The sequence below is a fragment of the Ochotona curzoniae genome, unplaced genomic scaffold (genome assembly GCF_017591425.1).
Source record: "Ochotona curzoniae isolate NIBS_2020 unplaced genomic scaffold, NIBS_Ocur_1.0 scaffold_2683, whole genome shotgun sequence".
Taxonomy (NCBI): Eukaryota; Metazoa; Chordata; class Mammalia; order Lagomorpha; family Ochotonidae; genus Ochotona; species Ochotona curzoniae.
Window position 1 is genome coordinate 2,968,865 of NW_024467100.1, and position 25,398 is coordinate 2,994,262.

At 44.6% G+C, this 25,398-nt stretch overlaps 1 protein-coding gene across 5 annotated transcripts in view; it reads right to left on the reverse strand.

The window, feature by feature from the left end:
• The window catches only part of PBX1 (PBX homeobox 1), a 278,168-nt gene extending 253,045 nt beyond the window's left edge, over nucleotides 1–25,123 (reverse strand). For 3 of the 5 annotated variants that reach the window (XM_041003181.1, XM_041003178.1, XM_041003177.1), the window contains exons 1-2: nucleotides 24,233–24,585; nucleotides 20,846–20,919 (exon numbers count right to left, since the gene is read on the reverse strand). In XM_041003181.1, coding sequence (XP_040859115.1) covers nucleotides 20,846–20,919; nucleotides 24,233–24,423 — 265 coding nt within the window. In that variant the 5' untranslated portion in view covers nucleotides 24,424–24,585. Of the gene's footprint in view, nucleotides 1–20,845; nucleotides 20,920–24,232 lie in introns of all 5 variants that reach the window. The other 2 variants (XM_041003180.1, XM_041003179.1) reach the window with 2 other exon arrangements.
• Between the last annotated feature and the right edge of the window lie 275 nt (nucleotides 25,124–25,398).

Genomic DNA, 25,398 nt, shown 5'->3' on the forward strand with positions numbered 1-25,398 from the left:
GCAGTAAAAACGTTACACTTTGAATCAGTGTCCCTGAAGTCCTTGCTCAATAGGGATATAAGAACAGAAAAATCAATGGCTAACAACCCCCAAAAGCAGTAAGATGCTGGGTGAGTATTCATCCTACGAAAAGAACTTCTCACCAAGCAGATGAGGGTTGAGTGGGTGCCAGAGGGGTCAGGAGTCCCTTTGCACACCGAAAGTCCGCTTGGATTCACGTCACAGCTTCCTGCAAACCTGCGGTAAGTGATGGCTCAAGGACTTGTATCCCTACCACCCACAGGAGAGACCCCAATTCAGTTCCTAGCACCTGATTTCGGCCTTGCCCAGCCCAGGGTGCTGCAGACATTTAGGGGAGGTAACCACTGACTAGAAAATGTGTCTTTCATTTTATGCCTTTCAAATAAGAATAGAATAAGTAAGCTTTTTTTAAAAAAAAAATATGGGGAAGGTAGGGATCTTTTCTCACTCCTTCCTAACCCTTTTCCTTTGAAGAAGGCTCCCTTGTGGCAGCAACTGAGTCAAGCCATTACTCCCCACAATACCCCTTTCTATGAAGGAGTGTACTTAAATACAGGGCATACCTGACCAAAACCAGATGCATGCTGTTGAGGAACAAATTCAAAGGCAAGAGTACATCTAATCCAAAGTTTCAGGAACACTCGCACCATAGCATGGTCCATTAGTGTCCATTAGTGTGAAATCGGGCAATGTGAAACAGGATTACATGCACTAAACCATGCTCACACCATTCAGCCTCTGGGATGAGCATGCCTTGGGCCTTTGTGGACCATGTCACACACTCCATTCTCACAAATCAGAGCTGGTGCAGAAATTGGGTGCGAGGCCCAGATTCAAGTTTCACTTTCTATACAAGTTCCTGGTGGGCTAACTGTGCCATTCTTACTGTGGGTAAGCAGCCTCAACTTCCTAGTACTCTTTGTGGATAACAGTCCCAACTCACCATCATTATCTCGCTCTCAAGCACACATCTCTGTTCAACTTCCTTGGAAGTCCAGCTCCATACTCACCACATTGCCCCACCAGATCTGTATCCAACAAGATTTCTAAATCTATGCCATTTTTTTCAATTGGCCCTCTATGTACCTGCCAATCTGTGGCTTACTTCCTTTGCTTCAGTTCCATAAACAGTGGTGACAGTACAGGCTAGAGGAGAAGTCTTAAAGTTGCCTCATGATTCCTTTTACTTTACAAAGTACTTTGCATCCATATCTTTCTGGAGCATCCCAACACCCCAGAGTTGGACAGAGCCTGGATAAGTAGTGTAACTGGTGCCTACCTAACAGATAAACTCCTGAGTGAAAGACTTTCATCGTCCAGCAATTCAACCGTATCGTGGTAGTGTTGGGGTATAGCAGGTAAAATTGTCACTTGAAATGCCAGCTTTCCATGTGGGCACCGGTTCCAGTCCCAGCTGCCCCACTTACAATCTAGCTCCCTGCTAATGCAACAGTAGAAGATGGTCCAGCTTGTTGTTAGGCACCCATGGGCGTAACTTTGATCTGGCCCAGGCTTGACTACTGTGGCCACTTGGGGAAAGAATCAGCAGATGCTCCCATTTTTGTCTCTATCTCTCTTTGTCTCTATCTCTGTTTCTGTCTCTCCCTCTTCTCTCTGTAACTCTGCCTTTCAAGTAAATCAAGTAAATCCTTAAATGAAAAATACTGCAAGCCAGTAACTATTTGCCCACATCAGCAAGCTGCCTCAGGTAGACTCAGAGGTTTCAGTGTTGCCTCGGAAATGGAAAAGGAAAATCATGCATTTACTAAACATTCATGATACACTGTGTTTGGCATTTGCTCTTGAGATAGGACTAACTTCAACAGTGTCACCGGGAGCAGTTCCCCCAGGACAGCAGGAGATACACAAACGGATCTTCTGTAGATGACACTCAGCCCCTTTCACTCCTACTCCTGTTTGTCTAAACACCACGGGGGAGTAACTCCATCAATCTTATTCCTTAAATGAAATAAATGTTATCCTTTGAGACGCATGTTGGTTCATTCTCCTCTGGTCTGATGTGTAAGGCTGCCAGAAGAACTATGACAGCCATTGCATGTAATCATGGTTCTTTCAACAGACAAAAAAAAAAACCAAATTCTCACTTCCAAGGCTGTGGGTGTGTACATCAGAGGTAGAATGCCAAGTTGCTAGGCTGTTCTCTCTCTTTTATTTAATACCCTGGAGAAAGCCATTTGTGGAACACTTGAACACTATAAGCACTACTTATTCAAGAGATGTTATAGAGAAGGCCTGTCTACATATTAAAAATTGTTTATTAACTGCACAAAGGAAATGGGCCCTTACTTAAGAAAGACACCTGTATTAGCACAGGTTGCAAAACAGAAAGTTTATAAGCCAGAATGCTGAAAGCTTCTTCCCTACATTTACATTAGCTGCCAGCATGCCCAACCTAGAATGAGAGTCTTGACAAGTAAGAATATTAGAGATAAGAAATCCTAACACGCAGAGCTTTTAAGTTCTGCTGAACAAGAATATGGAGCAGCCACAGAAAAGCAAAGAAAGGCACTGGTTCTAATGACCTCCAGGCAGTGCCAAAGAAAATGCTGAGGATATTTTTATGTCAATGTATGGTCCTCAGTGCCTGGCACCTCCAAAGCCTGGAGCTTCTGTGCCTAAGAGCTGCTCCCTAGGACATGGCTACATCACAAAGCACTGAAGCAAAGGAAGGACCCAACAGTGAATGATACTGAGAAGCGGGGAGTTTTGTAGGGGAAAACTGAGCTTCTGAGCTTCGTGTCACCACTCCTCACTCAGAAAAACTGGCACTGTCCTAGGATTGAGGGTGGGGAGTCCCCAGGGAATGACCCCGAAAAGTGACAGCCAAGTTTGACATATCACAGACTCCAACTCAGAATGCTCACTGTGGGAGGAGGGGATTAGGCGAAGGTGGGGGCAATTCTCCCAGTCTCCCCAAGGAGAGGTTTAAAATTACACAAGTCAGAGTGCAAGGGCTTGGAGGAAGGCTGTGGGTGCTGTGAAAGGAACCCTCTATGCAGTTATTTCCTGTGCCTCAGAGTCCACAACCTCTTTCATTTTCAAGGAAATAAAAGTAGAAATTTGCAAACCCTCCCCCCTTTCAACTTCTTAGTTTTGTTATTATTATTACATGGAGGTGTCATTTTCTAACAGTTCAACTGCCCTGGTGGGAAAAATGCTGAGCAAAAAAAAAAAAAAATCAGTGGCAACAGACAGCAGGCACTTTAACACGGGGATCAGGGAAGAGAAGGAAGAAGAGGTTATGCAGATAGAGGAAGAAAAGCCAGAATGGCCAGAGATAAGGAGAAGGTTCCAGAACCTGAGCTTTGGGTTAATTAAGGCAGCTGCTGCTACTCCCTCCTACACCTGTCCTGCTGGAAGGCTACATGTAACCAGCTTTCAAAACTTGGTTATCACTTGCCTCTACCCAGTTCTCATGCGTGATGCTTACACACTTCCCATCACCCTAACTTGGAACTTCAGCATGCCCCATTTGCCCTTCAGAATTCCCAAGTCTGTGAATTTCAATCAGAAAACAGAAGAGCTGTTTAAGTACCTTCCTGTATTCAAAGCTTGATGCATACCAGAAACTTTTCTCTGAGTACCCAAGTGAAGCGGTCCCACAGACCCACGGTGTATCTGTCTCGTTTTCTCATTGTTCAACGCACCACACGAGAAAGCGCATACTACTCTATGCAAACCATTATTAGACGAATTATCTGTGGTTCCTGCCTCCCTCCTTAGGCGCTTCCCTCCCTCTTCCTCTGCTCCTCTTTCCCTTGTTTTGTCCCATTAATACAAGTGGAACACAAGGTATGGCTCGCCGAGAGCGTGCCATCTGCAAGAGAAGGCTTACAGTCCTAGAGAAAACAAATTTTTTTTTCTTTCATTTTGAGCCACACTAGGGGTTAATGTCTGTGATACAAGGAGGTCACCGTCAAGGACCCGATCGACGACTGCCTCAAAGTGTCCCCTCACTTCTCCCAAAGGGGAGCCCTCTGAGGACAGGCTCCCATTGTGCATTTTTCTGTTTTTCTACCATAAAGGTGTAGTCAGTCAATGACCTTTAAATGGAAAGAGAGGAAATGAGGGAGAAAAGGAACTAGCAGGATAGGACGGGCAAGGGTATTCACACAAGTATCCACAACACTGGGTGAAAGCTAGCGCTAGAGGTGACTCGCCTGTGTCTCAGGGACCAGCCACTTCCCTTTCCTCCCCAGTTCTTCAGACCCAAGTTGCTGGAGTCACAGAAATGGCAGTGATGTTCTGGCTAGCCGGCCTAAGCTGCAGGTGTAGACCAAAAGAGGGGCCCGACTCCTCCTCACCCTGTGTCACCCTGTGACCTGGGGTCAGGGAGGCCGAGTTAATCAGCGGAGGAATAGAACACTCTTTCCTAAATTAGAAAGGAGAGAAGAGGGGAAATCTACAAGGCAATTCCCTCTCTGCTCTCAGAAGAGCCCTCCAGTCATTCTTGCCTGGTCCCTCCTCACTAGGTTTAAAGATCCAGACTCTCAAATGAGCTCAGATGTATTGAGTACATCTTAAGCAAGCTTGGACTTTCTCAAAAGAGAAAATATTCACATTTTTAATCAAAAGATAAAAACTTCATACCAGGCAAGAGGCCCATGTGTCTATTGATATGTGTTTATACCCAATAAACCTTAAGCACTCACTCAACAGAATCTGAGTCCAGAGGAGCAAGGACTCAATAAATGTTAATAAATGATGTTTTTCCCTTTGGCGATAAGCAAATAAAGCAATGGTTCAATTCAGAAAATATTAAGGAAGTTTCTACCATTTGCTGAGTATGCAAATCCTGATTATAGTTTTCAAGGAATTCATAGCCTACTATCAGAATGACGTCATTCTGGGTGCATAGTATGTGGAGATTCTACATAGAGTCATAAAAAAAATCAAGTAAGCCATCACATTGTGAAGGATAATGCCCAACATCGCATTTAGCATTTTCCTAACAGAAACTATGAAACAAATTTCGTGCAGGACTCAACCTAAGAGGAACAAAAAATTTCTCCTTAAACAGCTGATTTTAAGTTGAAATGCTTTGATAGTTGAAACCGATCCTGTTTCCTCTTTGGCTTTCGCTAGGTACCAGGAAGCAGAGTGAACTCCATAACCAACTTGTTTAGGATGGGGAGAGAACAAGGTACAAGCCTAGTTAGATCCAAAAAGACAGGCAGTTATGCCCTCATTAGCAAAGGGACATGAGTAATGAGTCATGGTTTCACGCATGTAATTTTACATTCCAACATTCTTTTGCATTTTATGTCATTGTTCTACCTGAATTTTCTCTTCCAATTTCCCCCACTTCATCCATAAATCTCCTTGGGATCTACTTGCGTTTTTTGGTAAGCTGTCTGAATTCCTCTTTGAAACGGGAAAAGCAATAAATAAATAAATAAGATTCATACCAGGTTCTATTTATAAATAGAGAAGAAATCTCGCCCCTGAATATGTAATCATTCTCGAGAAATGGAAAATTCCTACAGCCATAAGGAAATGACAGGGAGGACATGTAAACAGTGGGGAGGGTGGAAGGAGGAATGTCAAGTAGATGTTGAGCCAATATACTGCAATTAAAGGTGAATTTTTGTCTTACTGTGTGAAATTTCTTTATTTCATAGGATTTCTGGGTGTTGAGCTGTTTTCTACACAATACACGTGCAAACAACACGCTCTGAAGTCTTTCTCGCTCTTTCGTTTGCAAGATCCTAATGATCTGAAGCTTTAACAACTCAGCCCAAGGTTGCATCAGCAGAAGCCATCTCTGCCCAGGTGTGACACCAGGCAGCTCCGTGAGCCTCCACCTCTTCTTGGGATATCAAAGTTCCCTCCTCAAAACTGACACTTGGGGAGGGCTGCTGTCCTCCTGGTAGTTTTCATGCCCACACCCCACATCACACTGCCTGGTCCTGACTCCACTCCGGATTTCAGTTTCCTGTTCACACACACCCTGCCAGGCAGCCGCAGCAGCTGTCATGCTTGGGTCTGTAGCACCCACGAAGTCTGAATTCCCAGGTCATAGTTCCAGCCTAGTACAGTCCCTGCCATGGGAGTGAACCAGATGATGAAAGATCTCTCTCCCAGTCCCCTGCATGTGCCTGCCTCTCCAAAAACAAATAAACAGAAAATACTCATTTAATTAAAAAAAAAAAAAAGAGGAGCCGTCCAGTGTGTCATTCTAAGGGTAGTGGCACTGAGACTGGAGGGACAAGACATTTAGGGTCCTCCATCGTGATGGAAGGATGGCAGGTCATGGAAGGGTATAGAAGAACAAGACCTGTACCCTGTGTTAGATTGCCATCAGACCCCAAGCTTCTACACAGGAACTAGAAAGTCTCCTGTATCCAACGAGCAAGGTCAGGCTTTCACTCACCTCCAAGAATAAGCCAGGCACATTGTCAAAAAAAGGAACCAGGTAGATTATAAACAGAAAATGGAGCCCTTATGAAAACCAGGAAACAGGTCCAAGGAGAAGTTGGAATCCATCCTCTTTTTTGTGTGTTTTGTAGCCAATCACAGCTGTTGTGTGTCTCTGTGTCTGAGAAACAGGACCAGAGAGGAACAGAGCCCAGTGGTTTATTACCTGGACACTTGAGAAGGAAGGATTCCATCAGATTTTTTTGAGCGAATCAAAGTTTGAAATAACTACCATGCATTGGGATTATATACCTTTTGCAGGAAAAATCTACACTTGCTAAAAACTTATCCTATAAAATATGCCCCAGCTCAGTCTCTCAAGAGTTATCTGACTTTGGGGAATTTCATCCAACTCTCAGTTTCCGGAGCTAAGAACCTTTAGTAATGACAGAACCCCTGCATATAGTCAGTGCTTTGTCCACATGCGGTCGGTACCACTACTTGTGGACGCAAATCCTCAGCTCCACAGAGATGTACAGACACCAGTCTCGCTCACACATCCTGCTAAGCTGGAAAGGATCTGCCACCACTCTCCCCCTGAGCCTGGGGCCCAAGAGTTCTTCATTTCACATCCCTTTAAGGACACACATATAAAGCTTCACCGTTGACATTGCCGGATTCCCTTCCTTGGCTGACAGGACAGACAGACTTCATGTGTGGCAGTCCCAGGAGTGACAGAAGCCCCGAGGCCTTGCCTGGCCCTCTAGCTGGATGGCACAAGTTCCTAGACCAGTTTGATCCAAAGAGACAGGCAGCTACATCCTTACCAGCAGAGGAGCTGGCCAGGTCACAGCGAGAAGCCATCACCAGCGGTATGTAGCAGGAACCTGCAGGAGACAGGGAGGCCAGTGGCACAACGCCTCCAAGAGCAGCATGGGGAACCCAGTGAATCCTAACAGCAGGGAGGGGGTGGGGGAAGAAGAGAGAAGGGAGCTATACGGGGAAGGAGGGGATAAGTATGAAAGATGAAGCTAACCATGAAAATTTAATTTGTTAAAATAATGACTAGAGAATGACAGATAATGCACAAATTGTCTACATGCATTTATTGAATACATAATAAATGTGTGTATAAATATATAGATGTATAACTCTGTATGTGCACAATGATAAAAATTCATTCCAGCTTCTAGAAAGCATCATTGTTTGTCTCGGCGTTAGCAAGAACCCTGGAGCACAGAGGTAAATTTCACACTTCCTCCATGCTCTCCAACAAGGCAGCTGCAGACCATGTAGCTTAAGCTGCCCAGGTGAGCAAATGTCACAGAATGCCTATTCAGCGGGTGGTAAATTCCAGCCATCCCTGGGAAATGCCAAGTGGTCTCAGGTCACAAGTTTGGCAAATAGCAATTTGAGAGGGGAGTGGCGGGTGGCGGGGTGGGCAAGTGCCAGCAGAGGGAAGGAAGGAAACAAAAGACACGGAACCAGGAAAGGCCGAAAGGAAATGGCCAGGGTTACAGTGTGCAAAGTAAGGCGAGATGACCAACTACGCAAGGACTCCACGCTGCCTAAGCTAAAAAACCAGAATACCTTGAGTCCAAGGAAGCATACTCCTGCATGAACACCTAAGCGGCAATAAACTCAGTTCAAGATGTCCTTCACAGCCACGCTTCTGACCTTCAGCATAGTCCTGGTGAGGCACAGGGGCTTTGGCACCCAGCTGGCTGGCTGTGTTGAAATGACCCTGGAGCACCCAGGTCCCCTACAGAGCTGTAAGCTCCTTGAGTTAAGGTAACGGCCCAGAAACTGCTCATGTTCAGATCCTTGGTCTTGTGTCACAATATATTCACAATGAGGAGAAGCTTTGTAAATACTTGCAGAAGCCACCAGCACATCAAAGCACAAGATGGGCTCTTGTCTCACCATGCCTCCAGAAAGAAAACATTTAGCTGGTGCCTCTAAAAGGAAAAACAACAAAAGAACCCATCCAGGACCAGATATCACCCTTTTGGCACTGATCACCCCTACGAGTTTTCCTCAACTCCTCCAGCAAAACAGCGTTCAAACAAAGCGCAGTGAAGCTGACTTTGGCCTCTGTAACCTCGGTTTCCGAAGGATCATGTTGACAAGGTGACACCATGGGTGAGATGTATTCAGTCGGGGTCCTGACAAGACGACCAATCAGGTTGGAACCTCCGTGTCCAAACTGAAGCTGCTAAAAAACCACCTCCCTACTTTGAGAGGTGACCAAAACATCACAATCTAAACCCGAAAGGACAGAGGGAGGGAGGGTTGCCCCAGGCAGGAGCAGAAGGAAATGAGAATTCCCCTGGCTCATTATCACCACGGCTGGTATTATTACTGCTACTTTTTATATTTCAGGCCAATGTGTGCAACAACCGGAGGCAGCCTGCGAACCCTCACCCAATGGAACCTTTCCATTCCCACCTCCAGGGAGTTCCTGAAATGAGAGGACGCGCCCTGCGAACTTCACAATGAGCTTGGTTCTTCAGCTCATGGATCAGAGCCTGGCTGGAGAAATTTATGGAGGAAACTAATTCCTAGGTTTTCCCAGTAAGGAGGGAATGCAGCTTTCCCCACTTGTAGCTCTCCCGCATTAGTTCAACGGAAACTTCGTGGAGGGTGGGCTGAAGGAGCTGTAAGGCTGTATGTAGCCCAGCGATCAGAGGCGAGCGCAAGAATCCATCTAGGAATCATAGTCCCACATGAAGAGCATCTTTCCTAGTGTAACTTTCTAAGAAGAAAAATAAAGGAATTGGGCTCAAGCAGGAGCCTGATGACAGCCCCTTCCTGTGGGGCTCCAGCAGGCTGTGCAGGGGAGGGGAAGCAGTTCTGTGTTCGCCTAACGGAGGGGGCAAGCTCCCCAAATCCACTCTCTGGTGTATGCTGGGGGCTGGAGAAGACAGGTCGCTGAAGGGCACCTGACACGTTCCTCAGACGAGGCAAGCCACCTTAGTGGGTGAAGTACCACGCAGTACGTGGTCCGTGTGAAGGCCATGCACTGACTACCAGCTGAAGCGAAACAAACCCTCCTCTGTGCTGTTTTAACTACATCAAGGCTTTTCGGGTTAAAAACCTCCCCAGGGGAAGATGAGCCGGAGATAGAGAGGCGAGGTTTCTGCACTAACTTCAGATTGTATCATTTCATTCACTTCAATACCACAAAGCCACAACTGGAATACCCATCCAAGAGCTGAACCAACAGGGCGCCCACTGAGCAAGGGCTGCCCATCAACATGCATGCCTGTGAGCGCTCTCTCTCTCTCTCTCTCTCTCTCTCTCTCTCTCTCTCACACACACACACACACACACACACACACACGCGCGCGCGCGCGCACACACACACGTGCTCCCGCACAGCCTCCTGCAATTCATTTCTGTATGCAAAACCACCACCATCGACGTCTGCCCAGCGCTCTCACTTTGCATACAGGAAGATGCCAAACAGGCCGGTGCCCTGCGCCCAGCTCCTCACCCACAGAGCCCCGCATGCCCTATTTCCGAGGCGCAAGGGTGGCTGCACCGGGCTGGTCTCCCCGGCTCATCACCACAGGTGTTTCCCTGGAGGCAGAAGGCCGTCCTTGCTTGCACACTTTTGAGGGCAGCCTGAGGTCAGAGGGAATAGGAGCAGAGGAGAGAGGAGTGAGCCTGAGGCGGATCGCCCGCAGCTGACCCAGGGTTCAAAGAAAGGGAAGGATGAAAACCGGCCAAGCCGCGCCATCCCCCTCACCTCCGGGTGAACCGCGCACGGGAAGGCGGGCCCGCAGCAGACGCACGGCCTGCGCCAGGGGCTCAGGGCAGGGAGCCTGGCTGCGCCTCAGAGAGCAGTGCTCCCCAGGAGCGGGCCTGGGCCAGGGGACAGCGCGGCACGAGCGGACAGCAGGGCGGAGAGACAGCCAGGCGCTCCGGAGTGTCCCTGGTGCGGCGCGCATGGGCCGGCGACAAAGTCAGCAGACTTGAGAAGGCTGGTGGTTACGTGGGCCCCTGTGGCATCCGGCTCCCAAGGCCCAGCTTTAAGCATCATTATCCCCCTGAAAGGGGCCTCTCGATTCAGCAACAAGGCCATGTGGGTCGCCAGCCAGCCCCTCCACGTTGTCTGACTTCCAAAAGTTTTGTTTTGTCATGCGACCCCTACACACTGCACCGCTCTTACTCTTTCCTATGTTCAGAGCAAACATGCTCTCTGAAATCGGATGTCCGCCTCGCTTTCTCTTTCTTGTCTTTTCCCTTCGCCCTTGATTGGTCCCCGGAGGAAGCCGCTTAGAGGACATAGTTTAGTCTCATCCCTTCCCACCCGGGGTCAACACACAGCACCACCTCCCACCCACCAGCACCTACCCAGCCTTTTCCCGCCCCCCGGCTTGGGGGGTTACGGATTACAGGCACACCAGCAAGCAGACCACACAAAGGACAGCTGTGCCGTGCTGCCCGCTCTTTGTTTTTAAATGTTTATTAATGTAAGCAGGGTGGTGGCCCTGGAGCCTGGCATGCAAATGCTGTAGGGAGGAATTGACGTCTACACCCTCCCATCCATAGAGCCCTTTCAAAGCGGAGAGAGGCCGGGCTCATCGAGAGTCTCAGAAAGGATGGCTTTGTTGGGGACAAAAGAAAAATGCAAAGTTTCCATTCCATTAACAGTGGTAATTATAAGGAAGATTCTCTTACGGGGACCACACTTGAGGTCTCAAATTGCCTAAAGCGGTCAGAAAAAGATTCTCTCTCTTTCTCCTTCCTCTCTCCTTCCCTCCCTTTCTTCATTCTGTGTGTGTGTGTGTGTGTGTGTGTGTGTGTGTGTGTGTGTGTGTTCCTTGGGTCCTATCACAACAAGCCAACACATAAATTTATTCCCTTAAACTGGCATATTTAACTTGTCCCAAAGAAAGATAAAATCTATACTCCTTTTTCTAGCACTTACTGACCTCACTTTATTAGGATTCGGAAACATTTTTCTGAATACATTCACTTTGTTTCCAGAAACCTCACTAACAGGTAGATGAGAAAGGAGTTATCTTATTATTTCTGTAGAAGCAATAGAGGAACAAGCAGTTCTGGATGGTTTCCAGGTTCAAAAACCAAGCCCAGCCTCGTACACTGAGTCCCCTGGTAGAACTCACAAAGGTGTCTGCACTTGAAACCACAAACCTTTGGATGTTTCCAAAATGCTCCAACGTAGCACCCAATAGCTACAAAGACAAACTATGCAAGCTTGATTCTCATTCAATCAGGAAGTCAACAAGGTGGATGAACGTGAGACTGGACTAGCCTAGTGTAAATATGATGCTGAATGCTACAATAATAAAAAAAAAATTTTCAAATTCCACTAATTTTTCCCCTCCCGGCTTGCCTTCTCCAATCCAGCTTGATTGATGGAGGAAGCTTGAACACAACCGTATCCAGTTTTATGTGACTGTCTAGAGAAGATACAAGGATTCCTGGGATAATCAGAACTGCTGAAACGATGCAAAAGGACTTTCACAAATGTCCCACCTGCCTCCTTCCTGTGAACCTAGGTCTCGCCAGAGATTCCGTTGGAGCCCATAACAACAAGCCACATAAGGTCAGGTTAGTGACATTACAGAGAATCTCACTCGACGGACTACCTGAGACCAAGATGCTAAATGGTACAAACACACCAGCTAGGGGACAGTCACATTCTACAGGGTCCCATCCGCCCCATCACCACAACTACAACCACAACTCTTCTGTTCTTCCTTCCTTGGCGTTCTAACTCAACACTGCCCACTCACTCTACTTTGGGGAACATTTACACATTTTGCTATATAGATGAGGCAACAAAGCAGAAAATCAGGAGGCACGGAAAGAAATAGAAAAATAGAAGGGGAGTTGCAGGGAAAGCCCTCGACTGTGCTCCCCGCAGTGATCTCAGAGGGTGCCATGCCAGAAGTGCCTCAGATAGTGCTTAGGCTGGAACACGGCTATCCATCAGGAACCAATTTCCATTGCGACAGATCTACCAGATTAAGTCTGAGTAGAGAATAACCATGTGTCTTCCTCAGAGTGCAAAAACTATGCCAAAAAAACAGGAACAAAACAAAGACTGATGCCAAAACAACCATCCAAGCCTGTTCAGGCCAACAGACTGGATGCCAGTCCCACAGGGTTACTGAGCACATGAAACACGACTTGTCCACATTAAAACGTGCTGGGAACGTGACATACACAATGACTTTCAATGTGTACAATAATTCATAGGTAACCTTCATGTTGCTTAGACATTGAATTTGGGCAGGGGTAATATTTAGTTTAAATAAAATATATGAGTAAAATCAATGCTACCTAATTTTGTGTTTGGGGGGGGAGGCTACCAAAGATGCAAATCATTAAAGGTGAAATTACCAATATGTCCAGTAAGCCACACTATTACTGTATGGAGTCCTCTCCTGAACTCCAGGACACAGGGAGGAGGGTGTGGAAATCTTCAGGTGCCTTTTGAATTTTCTCTAAAACTTTTTTGCCCCCACACTGATACCCAGTAGACGTAAAGTTAGGCTCAGCAAGCAATGAACCGAGCCTCTGAAATTCCCTAACAGAGTCGGTACAAAATCCACCCTGGACAGGGCCAACTTGATGAGATGTTACCAGTACCCTGTCATGTGGTGTCAAAGAAAAAAAAAAAAGAGTAGTTGAGCAACTCATTGAACTATGTGCTTTATATTAACATCTTTGGGAACTAACCCTATGATAAATGTTATTATATTCATAACATAGAAGAGGAAATTGAAACTTGATAAACATGTATAACGTACTAATATCACAAAACAAGCTAAGATTTGATCCAGGCTGACTTAAAGTCCAAGTTCTCTCTGTCATACTGAACGGCTAATCCAGAAAGTTCTCCATAATCTTTTTCAAAAATGTCTTCTTCTCCAGGAACCTGATAACTAAAATGCCATAGTTGGACAGTCATTCTGTTGATATTTTTTTTTCTCTTTAAAACGCAAATTGTTTTTGAAGGATTTCAAAATACATCCTAAAGTAAGTATGAACCATAGAAAATTTAAAAAAAAAAGTCCAAAATACGGAGACGAGAGGCCTCTGATTAGAGAAGGTGTAAAAAACGAGATATTAGGTGTGCTGAAAACAAATCTTAGTGATCTTTATACTTAAGATTACACTGCATAGTGCACCTTTTAAATAAACTTTACCAAAAAAAAAAAAAACCCACATTGCACTTGCTGCACTAATCAAAATGATCAAAATGAATATTTTGAATAGATACAGATTTTTTTCCTTTTTGGAATGCTGGTATCAAATCTCCACCATGCTCTCCCCAAAACAAAAAAAAAGATGAAGAAGAAAAAGGAAGAGAGAAAAAGAGGAGAGGAGAGGAGAAGACATGAGACGGGAGGGGAAAAAAAGGAAGCAATGCAGGAATGAGCTCACTACAGCCATGTTGAAAAGTTCGGCAGTTCCTCCCAATCGAAACATCAAGTTAATGAGGCATCACAAACACTCCTGTATCCAGAGAAATGCCTACACACAAAAGCCTGCATGCCAATGTCCGTAGCACTCATAAAAACCAAAAAGTGCAGTTAGCCCCAGTGCTCAGCAGTGGAAGAACAGGCAAGCCAAATGTGGTATATCCATCACAACGGAATATTACGTGATCACAAAGAAGAAGTGCTACACATCAAGAACAGGCTCACCCTAAAACACGCTCAAAGAAAGGAGCTACTCACAAAATAACACAGGTGGGATAACTGTCTCTGAAATAACCCCAAATCGGCAAATAGGCCGATTTCATGGAAACAGAAAGTAAATGAGTGGCAAGGAAGGGAATGTGGGCTGACTCAGAAGGAGCATCAGGCTTGGGGACGATGGCAATGAAACTGTCCTCAAAGTAGACTACGGTACCTCCGCAACTTGGTGAAGACATTCAAATCCTTTAAGTGGATGAGTTTCATAGTATATGTGCTATATCTCAACAAAGTTGTATAAAACATAGGGGAAAAAAATCGACCATGTCTCTAGACTGTCCTGAGACAAATGCAAGATTTTTTCCAAATAAAGAAGGCAGAAAAAAGTGAAGTTATCCTCCCCTCATTAGGCTACTCGTCCCTGCACTGAGACATCATCAGCTGAATGGAAGGGCCTGTGTGCTTTCAGAGAGAAATTATTTTTAAATATGATTGCACAACGACCACAGTTGCTGATGCTAAGAAAAACGCTGTTCCTAATATATGCGGGTCTAGCTTTTCAGGTGGATGTTGTCTTGTTTGTGGGTAATTAAAAACCTTTGTCTCTGCTCCTCCCCGTTCTCTTCTTGCCTCTCCTTCCAACCTAGTCCCAGCCTTTTGGTCAGAAACAGCTAATTCTCACTTTAAGAGAATGGCAAGAGAAACAAAAGAAAGCAATTCTTAAAATCAGCATATTTTTTGTCTCTTTTCAGCATAGAATCCTAGAGACTCGGGAGTTGGCTGGGTCTTTAGGGACCATCTGGTGTAAGCTTCTCTTTTACATGTAAGAAAACAAAGCCAGGAATAATAAAAGCTAACAGTTATTGAATGTTTATGCTATGCCAGGCCTAGTAATTTACATGTATTACCTTATTTAATCCTTGAAACAACCCTTCTAAGATAAATCCCAACATCATATTTTTTTAATAGATAAGGATAACGAGGCACCGAGAGGTTTAGTAATTTAAATAGGGTTACACAGCCAAAAGGTAGCAATTCTGGGACACACACACAACAAATCTAGAAACCAAGTTCTTAAGCAGTAATATAGTTTCTCCTACAATTGTTTCAGCAATTTGTCTGTGGTCTTTTAATTACTTACTGGGAGATCTAGAACTAGCATGGGGTTTCAGATATCCACCCCAATATCTATCACAAAAGATTCAATCCATACAATTAAAACTACAGCTTACACCAAAAAGAGAATTTTCCAGATATCATAGTCTTGATTTCTACCGGTAATTGAGAGATGGAAAGACAGCTGTTGGAGGTTCGAGGACCTTCGGGTGAGTTCCTTTTGACCCTATCCTGCCAATAATGAAGGCGAGGTTCCATGATGTTATAGCAATCTACACCTTCATTCTCTCTGCTCAGAATCACCCTACCAATTCTGAAAAGTGACATCCCTGAGAGGCAGATGGGACAAAGTTGCAACCAAAGAATGGACACATGAGAGACAGAAGAGACAACCCCAGGACTTATAGACCAGAAGATGCATGAGTCTTTGGCCTGAAAGAGTTAATGGGAACAACACCCTAACAGGATGGGATACAAGTCCTGAGATAATTATTATAGAAAACACAGTATCTTTTATTTATATAGCCTAGAGAGCTCAAAGCATTTGCAAATGAGTTATTAATCCTCCACTTATTTTATTTATTAAGTATTGCATTCCTTAAATCTCACTAACCATTCTACCAAAACAAAGGCAGTATTATTATATTCCTGTAAACTGGGTTTAGGCAAATGAATGGGGTGCTTTTCAGGGTAGTATACCAGTGGGCAAGTCTTTGAAGCTGGACCCAACACTGCTTCTGTCATGTTGTGCTTTACATGATTTTTTTAAAGAAAAGCAATAAAAGTACATTTAGATTCACTTCACCAAGCTCAAAACATAACAGTATCCATCCAGAAGACGGTTGAAAAAAAAAATTATTGATACACTTTCTTAGGATTTTTCTGTAAACCACATGTCCAAGGAAGCCAGAGCCGTTCTTTAAATTAAAATGTTGTCCTAGTCAAATACATTCAATATTTAGTTTGTTTGTTCGGGGGGGGCGGGGAGAGAGTAGGTGGCACTTTTGTAACTATGCCAACATCAACAGAAAGTTGCTGAGTGTCAGCATGTGAAAATGCGTGGCCCCAACAGAAAGCTAAGCAGAGCAGGTACTGCTGCCGGGTCAGCCCAGAGCCCAGCCTGCAGCCCAGCCAGGGAAGTTCAGGCTCGCTCCTTCCTCACCAACTCCCCAAAGCCTACAGCTCCTGGCTTACACGTGGCTCTCTGCATCGTCTCCCTCAGGAGTCCTCTCTCAGATTCTCTCTCCTGTCCAGACCCTCTCCCTGCACAGACCCTTAATATCTGTATAAATGACACCAAGTTTCCAAAACTCCAAACTGTAGTGACCATGACCTAGCTGTTCTTTGCAACAACTCCGCTTATCAGAGGCCAGCATTTTTCTGAACTCATTTCTGAAACTGGGGCACACCATCATGAACCGACAGAAGGGAAATAGCCCTTCACTAACCCCTCTCACATGAATATAGGTGTGTAGTTTATATCCAGATTATTAGAAACCATGTTGCTGGTCCTGAAAGGTGGTGAGCTCAGGCCCTTCCGGAAAAAAACAAAAGGACCACATTCTCAAAGTCTCATCAGCAGAAACTTTTTAAATGTGCCTGAAACACAGGAGTTTCTAGGAAAAGTCACACTTTTGCCTTTTATCCCAAAAGGAATCTAACAAGAAAGTGGCGCGAATCATTGAGTTATTTCACTCCGATTTTTACTACTCCAAGTCTTATGCTGTTAGAATTATTCCCTGCCATACACGGGCTCCTTGATACTATCCCAATAGATAGATATAGAGAAAGATAGAGGTGGTTAGAACAGACACACAGGAACACACAAATTATTCCCCGATGCTTTAAGGCGAGAGGAGAGGAATTTAAGACCCTTGAAATAACTGTTACATTACAAAGGTGCAGCAAGCAATAAGGGACAGTATCATTAGTGCAATGCAGCTACTGCCATACATGCACTCACATATACACTCCATACACACACACACACGCACGCACACTACAGTTCTGTGATGGGCGCGTTAATTAAAAATAGAGAAAAAAGGGAAAAGTGAGAACAAAAGGGTGTTAAAGAAGCCAAAAATGATTTCTGCACTTCTCCAATTATTTAGCTTCAGTGTAGACAGTCTGCAGAGGAAAACTGGCTGAAAAGTTCCATTTATAATTATTTTTGTTCTAAAATTAAAAACTACTCCTAACAACTGTAGCTATTCATCGCTATCTATAAATATTCTTCGTTATAAGTGACACCTAATTTTTTGTATGGCTTCCCAATGTTTAAACCTGGGTGACTCTGACACAGAAGTGAGAAAAAGATGAAGAAGTGTTTAAGGATATGTTCAAAAGTCTTTTTTAAGAAATACAGTATGTTTCGCTCGTTTAGCACTTTCTTCCCATCAATTCTATTACCAGCATACGTGTGTATATACATGCGTATTATACAGACATCTGTAACATAGCTTATTGCTAGTGTGTCGGAAGACAAGGAATGGTCCTTAAAAACAAAGAAAATGACATAGTAAGTGCTTTAAAATTCTCTATTAAGTTTCTTGTGTTCCCACAAGGAGCAGCAGATAAAATCTGAGACGCACGTTGCTACAGCGCTGGCTTTTTTTTTTTTTTGTCTTTTTCTTCCTAAAGTTGAAGTTTTGGCACCCAAGCATCTCACTATCATTCTTTTCTTTTTAGTATTTATTTTTAAAAAGCAACAAAGTATCAAAATAACAAGCGTGCTCACACTCTAAAGCAAGAAGACACATGGGGTTTTTTTTCTCTCTCTTTTTTTAATATCCCACGGTAAGTTCTGATTTAAATACCAATCAATCAACTGTAATTTACACGGCGTCGCCTACTTTGGGCTTTATGTGCATGCGTTCTTTTTTTCAAGTCCCAAAACGATAGTGAGAGAACTTGGCTAGCTTTATTATCTACTTTGGGCAAAATCATTAACAAAAAGCAAAAGTAAAAGCAGCACCAATCCCCTCTCCAGAGTTCCACCTAGGTGAGCCAAATGTGAGAATCTCCTGTTAGAATCCAAACACACAAAGCCAACCTTTAACTAGTGTAGCAGCCCAGAAAAATACTCCTTCAAGCGAGGAAGGCCTAAAAGGTGACAGCAAAAAGTCCCCCAAACGACAAAAGAACTTAGGTGAATTGATCACGCAAAGGAAGTAGCAAGAAGTAAGCAAGAAAAAAAGGAAAGAAAAAAAAAAAAACTCGCCTGCAACTTTGCAGACACTGCCTGCAGTCACGGAACCTTTGCTGGCCCAGAGGAGCAGCAGTCAGCAGAGCCACGGGGACCTGGGATTGTGCTTGACAATCAAAGGGTGTGCTTAACTGCACGGCTGACTCCCACCTACAACACAACACCCAACCTGATGGGACAGGCGACTTCAGTCGGTCACTCGATCCTTCCAACACATATGTTGAAAAGGGAGGTAGGCTTTGTGTGTGTGTGTGTGTGTGTGTGTGTGTGTGTGTGGCCTTCACCCAGAGATGCCCTCTCAGTGCATAACTCTGGTGGGTGCCCATAAGACACAGGATAATGATCCTTTATCCCTGTCAATGTATTTGATAAACTATTTTTTCAGATGCATCAGTCACAACACACAAAACCTTGAGTCCAATATTTAAAAAAAAAAAAAAACTTCCGACATTAAACACATTGACAAAGAACTTACAAACCAAAATGCATCTAGACACGTAGGAAAGCTTCAGCGTTGTTTTGACCATTGCAATTGCTTCGCCTCACCAAGCTTTCGCCAACATGAACAAGGAGCAAACTCTCTAGCCCACACCTGAACCGGATCTCCATTCACACCCACCCACTTTGATCGACTGCCTGGCTCGGTTTTAATTAGGAGGCTAGAATGAAACACTTGGGCTACAATGTCCCCTGAAGTGTCCTGACAGGCTTCCTTTCAATAAAAACCTTACAAAGTGTCTTCAGAAAATAGATTCGCCTTAGTTCCAGTGATCACATATGCCTTTATATTTTGATTCCACACAGTATGAGCCACAGACCAGCGGCAGCTCATAATCTATTAGAAACAAATTCCAACAAACCAACTATTCAAAATAAATAAACATTAGAGGTCAAAGAAGAAAAGGAGAAGAAAGAAAAAGAGAGAAGGGGCTGGAGAAGGCATGTGCACACACTTAGGTGTGTTTTTCTAAGCTAATAGAAAAAGAACCTAAAAAGTGTGACACACTGAAAAAAGCTCTTTTGGTATCTGAGTGTACAATCCATAAATCTCTAACAAGGCTTCTCCCAACTAAAATTAGACAATGAACAGCTTCATCCTAACGTTAGACTGTGACAAGATGACCTGGAAAGGCTTAAAGGTCTGACCATCACTGCTCAGGTCGAAAATGTAATCAACAACACAACCAACCATCCACAGAGGAGCTGCTCACTCAGGCTACATACACTCCAAGACCCGAATAATTATACATTCAATCAACAGTCAAATCTTGCAACTGACTTTTTTTTTTAAAAGGAGAAAGCTCTCAGAAAGAGAGCCCCCTGCGTGCCCTCTCCCCCAGCCCCCTTTTTTATGGGCAACTATCAATGTATATCAACCGGGCATGCAATCATATTCATTGTCAGTTTCATTCATGTCATGCCCTTGCTTATATGGTTTAGATATGAATTATTGACTGTTACACTCCTTGTTGTAAAAACTAAATAAATAAACAGGATGGCAGGTCCTCTGCACTGCCTTGAAGCCAGCGAGTAAGTTAGAGCCCAGCAGAAGAAGCTCCCCTTTCTCTAACCTCCCCCTCCTCTTTCTGCCTTGGTTTCAGATTGCCTTCTCAACTCTTTCTCTTTTTACAAGGGAGAGATGTAGCCACTCTGGAAAATTAAGGATTAAAGTAAACAAACAAGAGGATGTTGCTAAATGTCCTTCCCAGAGCATCTGTTGTTGAAGAACACCTCTGATTGATGACTGCTATTTTTTAATTGTTGCTTTAAAATTTAAATGCCCTCCTGGGATGTGCTATAAGTGTGCAAGTCCATGATATGAGGTCTAGAAAGTAGAAAAACAACAGTGTGAGCGATCTCATGGCGGTATACACTCCTAAACCAACGACTCTCCTAGCAATAAAATCACAGGCCACTCCAATCCCGATAACCTAAGGCTGCAGAGCGCCTTCCACAAAGGTATTTGACAACAGTCTCTGCTGAGAACTTCCAGTCTGCTGCTTTGTGTAATTACACGGGAAAAAAAAAAAAAAAAAAAAAAGCAAAAGAAACTTCACACAATTTGCTCTCCCCAAGCCCAGCTCCAAAGACACCAGACTTTAAAATATGAGCCAAAATATATTCCTCCTGGAAGCGGACTTTTACTTTCATATCCCCCCCCCAAAAGGTAGACCATTCTATAAATTTCCTTTCAGAACCTATGTATTTTAGCCTCAATTTCAAAGAGGCTGGAAAAAGAGTTAAGGAAAAGAAACCAGTAATCCTTGATGCTAACTGTCAAGAGAAACTTGATGCTTTCTTATAAAGAAGACATGGCTAGGACTTGCACTAGAAGTGATCACACTTTTATTCTGAAATTGTACTATTTCAATAACAGGCTCGAGATTGCTGGTTAAGTGATTCAGTGGTCAAAGAAAACGCTAAAACATTGGAATCTCATTCCTACCTGTTTTCTCTTTGATTTCACACAACACATTAAACAAGGCGGGCTTCATTCTGTGGCAGTTTAAAGCATGTTTTCTGCAAGAAAAAAAAAACAACACCATGATAGCTGAGGCCGACTCTCAAGATCCAACTGCTGCTAATGCACAAGAGAAATCTGAACATTTAGCCCAAATGATGTACCTAGCAGAACTCTGTGGCACGCTTCAACTGTTTTTATGACTTCATATGCAGAGTCCCGTTGCAGAAGAAATAATGTTAATTAGCAGGGAGAGGGCCAGATTTAAATACAGAACAGAACTAACCTAAATTATGCCTATTTACAGACAGGGTTTTTTCTTTTCTTCTTTTTTCTTAAACAGTTTAATCAAAATGGGATTGCTAAACCAATAATCCTAGCCAGGACAATGCATAGAGCAAAGCCTCACGCACAGGTTAACAGTTGTGTCTAATCTATGCAACGGCCACAGCCTAAGAGCTGTCTGCCTCTCGGGCTGTGTGTTTTCAAATTTAATTCATCCATGTGTTCGAATTCATTCCACAGATGCCCCTGTATTCTCATAAACACAAGATGCTTGAAAGGTCTTCTGAGTAGAACTGTCAATTTATAAAATTTCAGTCCCCAAGTTAAAGAGTATGGAAATGCATTGCCAGGGGGCAAACATACCCATATGGGGAATAAATTCATTTCTCTGTGTTCACATTATGCCTCTTGTGCACACACCGCTTATTTGCAGGTGTCGAAATTCAATTATTTACAATTAGGATCTTGCACCCATTGGGGGGAAAAATACAATTTTGCCTTTTAGATTGGTGATTTACCTGGTGTGTGCGCGCACGTGTGTGTGTGTGTGTGTGTGTGTGTGTGTGTGTGTGTGCCGAATGCTCCTGAGCAAGAAAACAATACCTTCTCTTCCAGTTTATTATGGAATCACTTAACAGAATGCTACTGTTTTGGAAACAAAATACTGATCCTATCAGTTATTTGTTAAATAAATTCTATTTACTAAGTAAAATTAATATACGCAGATAAATGGGAAGCCCTGGCACTCAAGACACACGCAACTCTTGTCTTGAAATCCCTTTGAAAGTTAAATAGTAAAAAAAAAAAACACACAGACATCTCATGGAGAAAACAGATCCAAAGCGTGTTCTGTCTCTTGTCCAGTCTGGAGAGTTTAAAGGTAAAATTCACCAGTATCAAAATGAACACATACCTTGTATCTAAAACACCAACAGTTTACTTTGTAAATAATAAATGCACTCTATGGAGGTACAATGGAAAGATAAAAAGAACAGCCCTTTCTCCGTAGAATCACATTGTTTAAGCCAAAAGGCTGAATGATGGTTTAGTCTGAGGTAGCAATGAAAAAAGCTATCCTTTTAAATACTTCTCATCACTTGTATGCTTACACAAGGGCCAGAGACACACAAAGATTCCCACAGAGCTAGATCAAAATATTGCAGGGCCACAGTGCACTAATGGGAGAAGTGAAAATGCACCCAATCCCAAATTGTATCTGATCTCTCTCAAGATCTTAGCCAATGAAGCGGGGCACCCATTGAGTTCTGGTTACCCCTCAGTACCACAAGAAAGACGGGCACTCAACAGCAGAGAAGTAGGCATGCCCACTGGCCTCTTCTGCTTCATCAACTTATTAAACCAGTCGACTTGTATAGCCGAGGGATTTTTTTTTTTCCCCAGGAATACTGTACTGAAGAAATCTGCTCCAATTCAAAAGAGAATTGCCAGGGGGAAATCTTACATTTACCATACCTAATGGCTTTTCTTCAGATAACCAAATTGAAAAAGCGCACCAATAATTTAAAAAAAAAAAAATTACCCTCTCCTTTAAAAAGAAAAAAAACACTAGTTCTGAGTCTGAGTCTTCTTCGAGGCTTTCCAAGTCTTCAGGCAGCCTTGAACACCAATACTTTTGAGTTTACATGTTGCATATGATTGTAGCTAAAATAAGGGTGCAATTCAGAGCATGCACGCTCTGAGCTGCTTCCTCTCATTTTCTCAACATGGATTCCTATCTCCTTAGACCAAGTTACATATGAAGATGTCTCCTCCACTACTAAGTCACTGGAGGTACTGGAATTTTAGCTACACAAGTAAAAGATTTTTCAAAGCAAGAGGGGCAAAAAATAAATAAATAAAAACTTCTTTGACAATTTAGCCCAGTTGGGGTCATTTTAAAGACCTGTGTAGTGTTTTGCTTTAGTTAGTGAGGGTGGCCCTGTGCTTTATTTTAAAAGAGAACTGATTGTAAAAACCCTAAAAAACTGTGTGCATGACAGTGGAGTAAGTTAGGAAGCTACACAGCTTTTTTTTTTTTTTTTAATGTGTTCTTAATGAAGATCTACATGTCCTAGAGTATTAGAAGACTTGAAATCACACAGGCTTTCATTTCTGTGCAGTTGCACAGTAAGTGGTCCAGAAAGGAGCCTAGAGGAAAAAAAGCCTGCCCACATGAAGGGGCCAGTAACCCCCTTTTAAAGGACCGTCCATAGGTTCCTGGGTCCCGGAAGGGTCAGTACAACGACTCCAATTAGAGACAATAAAGTTAAACTGCAAAATCGGAGTTTCTCAAAACTAATACATAAGCCTGAAAGCCAAAAAAAAAAAAAAAAAAAAAAAGCCTTTACTTCTTTTTCCATTAGCTTCTTTCAAAAGAGAAAAAGAAAGAAAAGAAAAAAAAAATGAAGTGAATGCAAAGTATTTTCTGCAGAGCCGACAACTCCTGACAAAGAAATAGCCTGCTTTTGTTTTTGTTTTCTTTTGGGTTTGTTTTGGTTTGAAGGCAGTAGGAGAAGCATGGGAAAAGATTGAAAAAAATAATCATCATCATGTAGAGGCGTTAAGTCGAGAAAGAAAATTAAACTCGCCTCCCGAGTTAGGGAGAAGGAGTCAACTCCATTTGCAAAAAAAAAAAAAAGTGTTCTCGGGACCTTGTATTTTGTAACGTGTCGGCAGGGCGCCGGTTCGGAACTTGACAATCTTGCTCCGCCTGCTACTTTTGCCAGCAGCCCCCGGGAGCGGGGCCGGCCGCCTCGGCGTGCCCGGGCGGGTGCGGGTCCCCCCGGCCGCCGCTGCCCCTCGCACTCGCACGCGCGCACGCACCCTGCAAGCCCCAGCCCCGCACGGCCGCCACACTTTCGATAACAACGCGCCGGCCGCCGAGCCTGCTCCTCCGCCCCAGCGGTCGCTTGCTTGTCAAAACGGGGAAAAAGAACATTTAGCAAGAAAGCGCCGTGCTGATTCGGTTCCCATTGTTTGCCCCCACCTCACCCTCCCCCGCGAGAGGGAGAAAAACAACAACAACAACAATAAAAAAAAAAAAAAGAAAGAAAACCAAGAAAGGCAAAAGAAAAGCCTCCATCTCACCTGGCCTGCGCTTCATCCAAACTCTGGTCTGTGATGGTCATGATCTGTTGTAAAATGTCTCCAATGTCCTGCTTCCTCCCGCCCTCCCCCTCGGTCCCTCCGGCCCCGTCCTGCAAGTGCTGGGACAGGCCCGGGTGCCCGGCCATCCCGACCCCAGCGTGGGAATGCATCAGCCTGGGCTGCTCGTCCATTTCCAAAAGGCTGCGGCAGCCCCCGGCTCTTCCTCGGCTGCTCCTCGCTTCGGCTCGTGGGAAGCACCAGGGCTTTTTATCCTTCAAGCTGTCTTCAAATCCTTTTCAGGATAAACAGGGAAGGGGAGAAAAGAAGACCAAAAGAAAAAAAAAAAATCCCTTTGCCTCTTTGGAGGATGGTGGGGGGATGGGGAGCGGGGTGGTGGGTGGGTGGGTGGGGGGGACCGTGGAGGGGTTGCGGGGTGAGGGTTGGGGGGTGAGGGCTTGGTGGGAGAGGGTGTTCACTCCAAAAAGCAAGAAGAAAAAAATAATAATAATAAATAAACCACCTTCCCACTTGGCGAAAAGAAATCAGAGCTGGCTTTTGGTTTTTGCAGTCCGGTCTCCTTTGCAAGGCAGAAATGGGCTCCCGGCGCTTAAATCTGTGGCTTAATCCTTTTGCAAATATGCATTGATCGGGAGAAAGGAGAGGAAGGCAGGGGGATTGCAATGCAAACTTTCCCCCCCACCCCCCGCTGCCCCCCACCCCCACTCCGGGCCAGAGTGATCTCAAAGGGGGTGGGCTGTTGCAAAAGCCAGATCTCCCCCAGCCGCGGCGGCAGGCAACGCACAGGCTTCTCTCCTCCTCCTCCTCCGTGCTCTGCAAACTCCGGCAGCCCCGTCAGCCTCCTGCTTTTGTTTAGCTCAGGCTTAGGACTCCAGAAACATATACAGAAAAACCACAGCCTGAGAGGAGGAGGAGGAGGAGGAGGAGGAGGGCGACAAGGAGCAGAGGGGAGGGGGCCGAGCCAAGGGGAGGGGCGGAGCCAGCCCGCCGGGACACGCCCCTCGGCCCTGATTGGCCGGCCGCCGCAAGACGGGCACCTCCTCCCCCGACTGGGCCGCCTCCTCCGCGGCCTCCTTGGGCTCCTCCTCGCCCGGCGCCCTGTCAATCAGAGTTCAGAGGTGGGCCGGGAAGGAGGCCGAGCTCATTCC